Source organism: Electrona antarctica, assembly GCF_951216825.1.
Source record: "Electrona antarctica genome assembly, contig: scaffold_534, whole genome shotgun sequence".
In the NCBI taxonomy this organism is placed as follows: domain Eukaryota; kingdom Metazoa; phylum Chordata; class Actinopteri; order Myctophiformes; family Myctophidae; genus Electrona; species Electrona antarctica.
The window spans coordinates 67501-76140 of record NW_027638028.1 but is presented as its reverse complement, the minus strand read 5'-3'; the positions used below and the strand labels follow the sequence as shown (position 1 = coordinate 76140).

The 8640-nt window shown below is 48.1% G+C and overlaps 1 protein-coding gene across 1 annotated transcript in view; it reads left to right on the top strand.

Moving 5' to 3' along the window:
• Positions 1–3131: 3131 nt before the first annotated feature.
• Positions 3132–8640, top strand: part of LOC306918450 (kelch domain-containing protein 3-like) — a gene marked incomplete at both ends in the record, with an annotated part of 7626 nt that continues 2117 nt past the window's right edge. The window contains 3 exons of the mRNA XM_079531352.1: positions 3132–3954; positions 4015–4252; positions 6025–6299. Of these exons, the coding sequence (XP_079387478.1) occupies positions 3132–3954; positions 4015–4252; positions 6025–6299 (1336 nt within the window). The remainder of the gene's footprint in view (positions 3955–4014; positions 4253–6024; positions 6300–8640) is intronic.

Genomic DNA, 8640 nt, shown 5'->3' with positions numbered 1-8640 from the left:
AACGCCGATTTTCAATCTGTCAGCCGTTTTGCTTTGACTGCATCACAGCCAGAGAGAGAGAGAGAGAGAGAGAGAGAACCACTTCACTGACCGCTCACATGCAGCAACAATCTCCCAGACTGCGTTCAACCACTCGCTGACAACACAAACAATATTTTGGACCAAACAAATAATTACAAAGAAGAAAAACAACAAAAAAGGTGTTGTAACCTGCCGTTTTTTTCTTCTTTCTAATTATTTGTTTGGTCCAAAATATTGTTTGTGTTGTCATGAGTTGTCACGACTCGAGTTGGCTTTGTCCGCGGCGTAACCGTCTTTAAATAAATACTTTAAGAAATGTCTATGAGGAAAATGCATTGGGTTTCATTTCCTGGTCCAGGGTAGGAGGCGGGACTGCGACGCTCTATAGGTACAGTATATGAAGAACCCTAGCTGGCGTCCCTATTCTGGGGTAAACATTTGGCAAAAATAGTCGATCTACAAGTAAGAGATTTGGTGATGTAGAAAGAAATACTAGCAGACCTAGTGTAGGCAAAGGCATGACATGACATGACATGACATGACATGACATGACATGACAAACAACTCCTAAGGTCTCCGACAAAACGTGTGAGTGTGTGCGCGTGCGTGCGTGTGTCTGTGCGTGTGTGTGTGTGTCTGTGCGTGCATGCGTGCGTGCGTCTGTGCGTGTGTGTGTCTGTGCGTGCGTGCGTGCGTGCGTGTGCTGTACCCACAATGCATGCCTTGGTCTGGTCTCCTGTGATGTTGTGGAGATGGTTGCACGCAACAACTCAGCGAGGAGCTGTGAGCAGCTGACATGAACTGCAAACACACTGAGCTGGAACCCAGCACCGCAAGATTTATACAACATGTTGCACACACGCATGGGCAGTTGGGCACGCACGGGCACGTGCAAGCTTACACACACACACACACACACACACACACACACACACATGCACACGCACACGCACACGCACACGCACACGCACACGCACACACTGGCATATCTTTGCTGTCGGACAGAAATGTCGTATCTGCATATTTCAACTTTTATGTGTGCTTTTTTTTGGGAAATGAATGCCCTACTTCGTCATACTAGAGTGTCACATAAAAGTACAACAAATAGTCCATTTATGAGATGGACACACACGCACGCACGCACGCAGCACGCACGCACGCACGCACGCACGCACGCAGCACGCACGCACGCACGCACAAACGCACACACACACACAAAATGCACAGATCATTTCCTTAGACCCTTACTCCATCCACCCCGCCCCCATCGTATCCCATCACACACACACGCACATGCGCACACACCCGTGCGTGTGCGTGTGTGTGTGTGTGTGTGCATGTGTGTGTGGTGTGTGCAGGAAGGTCATTGAGGCGTCTCAGTGTTGCAGCGTGGTATCACGTTGCAGTTGTGCGGCTGCTGTTTGAAGTCCCGGTGTCACAGTTCTAGAGCTGTGAGTGAACAGTGTAGCAGCAAGTTAACGCTACAGCAGCCTGGCCTGGGAACGCAGCACAACACACCGCAGGCAGTACACAGCCTCCCGCGGGACAAACACACACACACACACACACACACACACACACACACACATGCGCGCACACACATGCGCGCACACACGCGCACACACACTTATATGCTCGAAACTGGCAAATGTTCTTACAATGCGCGCTTGGGTGCGCACGCACGAACGCGTGTTTTTAAAAAGCTGGTGGATGGAAAATGACGCTCGCACGTGGCTGCAACTTGACGCGTCGGCAAAGCGTTTCCGGTTTTGTGGTCGACGCGTCAAGTTGCAGCCGCACGTACTGTCATTTCCATCCACCAGCTGTTTAAAACCCGGGGAGGTGTCTGGACTAGGCGCTTTCTTGTCGCCTGTTGACACGTATATGTGCCCGTGCCCTAACTGCGGCACAGACATTATGTGAAGCTCGGGCAAATCAAGCCGACCCGGTTGGATTGACCAATCACTGGCTCAAAGCAGCACAGACGTGACGTGACACTCCACCAATCCGCGAAGCCAACGGGTTGGGTTGGCCTATCAGGGAAGCCAATGAATGCGTATACAATCTCCCTAATACACATCAGTAACATCACACACAATTCGTGTATTCTCCTCAGACACGCACTCAGATATGGTGCTGAGACTATATATGTAAACATTGTTGCGACCAAAGGTCACAGTTTACTTAGGAAAACCTGCAAAATCATGTCAAACTAGGGGGTTTCCATGATGCTGAATCCATTCCAAGCATTAGCTTTGCACGAAAAACACTCCTTGGGCTAAATTCGGCCATAGCCACTTGCCCAAATGTGCCCAAATGTGCTGACCTCATCACATTTGTGATGACACCTATGGCCATTTTTATGCGAATGAATGTTTTTTGTGCAAAACTAATGCTTGCAATGGATTCAGAATCATGAAAACCCCCTAGTTTTACATGTCACGCTACTTAAGGTAATGAAATTTGGAAATGTTGCTTTATATTGTTTGGTACCCCAACTTTCAGCAACTGTCAAAAAGTTTCCCAATGGAGTTGTGTTGGAACAAATGTATATGTGTTAGTAGACACCTTTATGAACATATTTGTGAAGAAAGGTAGTGGTAAAGCATTTTTTTTGCAGATTTGCCACACATTTAGCTAATCTTTCCTTATTAAGGCCAACAAACTCTTTTGCGATGGCTTTTCAAAACCTTATGCCCATACTCAACACCATGCCAACAATCTAAAACTAGTGCAAGTGCAAAATGATTTGTTGATATATTCCCTCCCAGTTTTAAAGGCATTTTAAGCAAGGGTGGGAATATGTAAAAATAAAAGAAATCATGAAAATGATGCACTTGGTGACTAGTTTTTGACAGTAATTTGTGTTGTAAACAAATGGGGTTCCGTGGGCATGTCAAACTGGGGGTCCTTGAAATTGAAGTCAATAATCGCTAAGAATTAGCTGATTGGTCAAACCAACCCGTAGACTTCACGGATTGGCCAGACATCTCTTGACATTTGTTGCCACTGTACCATTATAAGTGTTGGCTCACAGTAACGCTCCACTCCTTTACAGAGCGATGCTCTGCTGATCTCTTTGTGATCCATCTCAGTGCTGCTCGGGGACAATGATGCACTGGACAGTGCACCTGAAGGGGGCGCCCAAGGAAGAGGACCAGCCTCCGGCGGTAGCCGTGAGGCACGAGGTCTACGCGTTCGGAGGCTCCACGATCGCCGCCGACCAGATCCCCGTGAACGTCTTCAACACGGTCACGTTGCTCTGGACGAAGCTGCCCCCAGAGACCAACCGCAAGGGAAAACGCCCGCGGCAGGTTCCCTCCTGGCGCACGGGCCACACCGCCGTACTGATCAAGGACACAGTCTACGTCTGCGGGGGATCCACCGACCGGGGAAACATCTGCAAGAGCAGGCCGTACGCGTTCGACGTGCGCGCCCACTTCTGGTCCAAGCCCACGGTCTCCGGGACCGTCCCGGAGGCCCGGTGCGATGGCGCGGCCTGCGCCCTAGGTAGGGTCATGTACCTCCACGGGGGGATCACCCGGGACTACAATTACATCAACGACATCCACAAGCTGGACACCAGGACCATGGTCTGGTCGGCGATCGTCACTGCGGGGGGCCAGTCGCCACCTCACTCGGCGTACCACTCGGCCAACGTCATCAGGACCAAGGTGTTCGTGTTCGGGGGGGAAGGGGACGAGGGGGAGAGCTTCTACAACTACGTCAGGGTATTCGACACGACAACCAGCCGTTGGCTGAACCAGCCCTCCACGAGGCTGCACCCGCAAGGACAGAGGGTGTACCACTCGGCGTTTGCCTGGCACGGAGATCTGTACGTGTTCGGCAGCAAGAAACAGAAAAAGCCCAGACACCTCTGGAAGTTCAGTCCGGAGACATTCTCCTGGAAGAAGGTTCGCTGCAAGGGGAAAGGTCCGAGCGATAACTGGATGTGCTGTTGCATGGTGGGAGATCGTGTCGTCCTCTTTGGAGGATACCAGGGATTCAGCACGGTCCACGATGACCTATACGTCTTAGACTTGAGTCCTAGTCTGAAGACGTTGTGCAAGCTGGCGGTCATTCAGCGCGGTCTGGAGCAGTCTGGACTCCCACACAACGTCAGGTGGGAGCTGGAAGCCATGACAGGAAAGGAACATCCCAAGCCAACTGAGGAAAAGGAAGACGCTGACAAAAATGAAGCCGCTGAGAAAAGTACTTTCAGCCGTTGGAGGTACTGACTACCGTCAGCAACGGAATAAAAATAGACAAGGGCGCTCGTCAGAGGGAAGATCACCACCAGGCCGGGTTGCATATCACGGGTCATGTCAGGCGTGGGCTGCAGCCGCGAGAAAGACGTGGGGGAAATAGTTTGCGCGACATGCAGGGGAACTTCTCATTTGTGAATCCTAGTTTTTTGTTTAACCAACTCATTTTTGAGGGGCGCTAACCCCTCCTATGCACAGCTTTGTGTGTCCGTAGCACGTAATGTGATAGTTTGATTGGCTGAGCACGGAATGTGATAATTTGATTGGCTGAGCACGGAATGTATGATGATAAGAGCGCCCCTTTTTTATTACTTTTTTCATTTATATTTAAATATTTTTTCTGGAAAGGCTCCTCCTCCAGGAGTCAACGCAATCTAATCTAATCTAAAAAGAATCACACCCGTGTGAAATGAGGGGCGCTCTTGTCATAGTACATCAATTTATGTTAGCGGACATTTGACATTGCTACATAAGGTACATAAGGTGGTCCCTTATTGGTCAATCGCTCCCACCAACATGTGATTGGTTAGCCGGTTTGCTCGTTTACATATGATGTACGTTTTCACCTTCAATGTTTAATGTTTTGATGTTTAATTTACGTCATATTTAGCGGAATTATCAGCTCTTATCATCATACATCATCATGCATCGTCTCATACTGGCCAATCAGAATGCCTGTTGCCTGTGATTGGTTAGCTGATTTGTTCGTTTACACATGACGTACATTTTCCCTTCAATGCCAATGGCGTTTAATGTGTAATTTACGTCATATTTAGCGGACATTTGACCTAATTTCTCCGTTCCTTAAGTACCACAGACGAATAACAGTCTAAGTCCACACTATTGATCCTTAATATATAAATGATAGATAAGGGTTCAGGACAACAAGGCCTTTTCGTGGAGGGGTCAGTCTGAAATTTGGACTTAGACTGTTTTTCGTCTGTGGTACTCATTTAGTCAATAGCAAATATTGAGACGTGTGCATGGGGACATGATGCTGACGATGTATGCTCTCCATTGTTGTTCCGGTTGTATTCAGGTATTCATGGTTTTAAGGTTTCAGTCCTAATTGCCATTTGACACTGCACAACCTAGGCGGTCACATGAAACACACGCCATGTTTGAGTTTGAGACAGTTCGGTCGGCCGCTTTCCAAGGTAATGCTGCACAAAGTGACACCCACAGGGATTTGGTCAATTGTGTATAAAAACATATGGGGGAGGGGGCGTGGAATATACTTCTGTGGCCTAAACTGGCGGTGTGGCGTAAGATATTTGCCACTGACCAGTCCAGTTTCTCCTGCGAAAATGGGGCAGTGTGTGCACCTGATGTCACCTTGTTTTGGGTTTTAACTTCAATTAACACTGATTCTTTTGGCTGTGCAGAGTTGCCAGTTTTGCAAAGTGACATATATACACAATACATTTTCTCTGTTTTGAATAAACCATGTTATATATATAGCACCATCTATATCCTGCAATTTCAAGCCATCTGCTCTTGGTTACTAGTTTTTGATAGAAATTTGTATTGTAAACAAATGGGGTTCCATGGGCATGTCAAATGGTCAATAATCGCTATGAATTAGCTGATTGTTCAAACCAACCCGTAGACTTCACGGATTGTCCAGACATCTCTTGACATTTGTTGCCGCTGTACCATTTTATAAGTGTTGGCTTACAGTAACGCTCCACTCCTTTACAGAGCGATGCTCCACTGATCTCTTTGTGATCCATCTCAGAGCTGCTCTCGGGGACAATGCTGCCCTGGACAGTGCACCTGAAGGGGACAATGCTGCCCTGGACAGTGCACCTAAAGGGGACAATGCTGCCCTGGACAGTGCACCTGAAGGGGACAATGCTGCCCTGGACAGTGCACCTGAAGGGGACAACGCTGCACTGGACAGTGCATCTGAAGGGGACAATGCTGCACTGGGCAGTGCATCTGAAGGGGACAATGCTGCACTGGACAGTGCATCTGAAGGGGACGCCCAAGGAAGGGCGCCAGCCTGTGGCGGTAGCCGTGCCTTGCAGAAAACAACGAGTTGGAGAAAACAGGCTTGAAAGGTTCACTTCTGTGTACTCGAACATTACACCTAGCTACTTAGCATTTATTTCATATTTTTCATTTCAGCTCTGATATTTCAGACATGCTCTAGTATGTGAAGAGTCTGCCTGTGCGTTGGATATATTTTTATATCTGTTTTTCTCCTCTCCTGAACAGTTTGTCTTGCCGTCATTATTGTCTCTGTATCAAAAAGAGTCACATACTGTATATACACCCACTAATCAGTCTGTCTGTTTCTCATTTGCTGGGTCACACCTGGGTGAATCAGGTGGTGCTTTTAAGTAGTCACTACTCTGGTTCACTCTAGTACATAGGCCTACTAGCTGACAGAGTTGCCGTTCAGATGTCAGCGTTCAAATTCCCTCCACCTCCCCGGCCTCCTCCCTCTGGCATGTATTACTTTTTATAGCACGCAAGTACTGCGATCGGCTGGGTATGTACAGTATGTATGTCGGTGTACTCCACCATTTTTGGTGACGTAACTAAGGTACGTTTCAAGGTTGGTATAAGGTCAATAAAGTGTAAAGGATTTAGAATAGCAGAGAGCTCTAGTCGTACCCAGACAGACAGCAGAGAGCTCTATACAGAATCAGAGCAGCAGTCGTACCCAGACAGACAGACGAGAGCTCTAGGACTCAGAGCAGCAGTCGTACCCTCAGAGAGAGCTCTATAGGGACTCAGAGCCAGCAGTGGTGAGCGCACTTCATGGCACGCTCTGCTTGGGCAAGTTGGCATCTCGAGAGAGAGTGCATTTCTAGTTACTTGCGCAAGCAGAGCGCGCCGGTACCGCGATCGGCTGGGTATGTATCTCGGTGTTGTCCACCGGCCAATAAGTATATGTACTGTATGTAGTGTAGTCCACCGGCCAATAAGTATGTATGTATCTCGGTGTAGTCCACAGGCCAATAAGTATATGTACTGTATGTAGTGTAGTCCACCGGCCAATAAGTATGTATGTATGTCGGTGTAGTCCACTGGCCAATAAGTATGTATGTATGTCGGTGTAGTCCACTGGCCAATAAGTATGTATGTATGTCGGTGTAGTCCACCGGCCAATAAGTAATGGAGTTGGAACAACAGATGTTCAGGAGGAGGAGAAACGCACCTTGGCCCTGCCCTTCAGGCCACTCTCCGCCCCCCACGTCAATCTACCTGTCCCTATTTATACCTGCCCAGTACCACCCAGAATCCTCCATGTTTCGCCCGCGTCGCTGCGTCGCACACTAGCCGCCTTCCTACAGGCTTCTCGCAACCCACCCCCACCCCTTCACCACCTATTAAACAAAACTCTCTCCTCTCCTTCTCAGGTTCTTGCGGGGGATATCGTCCATGCGCACCGTAAGACGAACGCCTTACGACGAACGCCACACAACGAGTGCCATTCGACCACCTCCCCAAAGACTCAGGGTCGGCGACCCCCCCGGAACCTACACATCCGTATTCATTCATCCCTCCTGCATCCCTCCATTCCTTCACTGTCAATAAATCACTTAAACCTCCCCAATGGCGTGTTTATTCCTACTAGTGAATGTATGTATGTCGGTGTAGTCCACTGGCCAATAAGTATGTATGTATGTCGTGTAGTCCACCGGCCAATAAGTATGTATGTATGTCGGTGTAGTCCACTGGCCAATAAGTATGTATGTATGTCGGTGTAGTCCACTGGCCAATAAGTATGTATGTATGTCGGTGTAGTCCACCGGCCAATAAGTATGTATGTATGTCGGTGTAGTCCACTGGCCAATAAGTATGTATGTATGTCGGTGTAGTCCACTGGCCAATAAGTATGTATGTATGTCGGTGGAGTCCACTGGCCAATAAGTATGTATGTATGTCGGTGTAGTCCACTGGCCAATAAGTATGTATGTATGTCGGTGTAGTCCACTGGCCAATAAGTATGTATGTATGTCGGTGTAGTCCACTGGTTAATAAGTATGTATGTATGTATGTATGTATGTCGGTGTAGTCCACTGGTTAATAAGTATGTATGTATGTCGGTGTAGTCCACTGGCCAATAAGTATATATTTATGTCGTGTAGTCCACTGGCCAATAAGTAGGCTATGTATGTATGTCGTGTAGTCCACTGGCCAATAATGATGTATGTATGGCGGTGTAGTCCACTGGCCAATAAGTATGTATTTATGTCGTGTAGTCCACTGGCCAATAAGTATGTATGTATGTATGTATGTCGTGTAGTCCACTGGCCAATAATGATGTATGTATGTCGGTGTTGTCCACCGGCCAATAAGGAACCACTATTCTTGATGACGTGACTAAGGTACGTTTGGT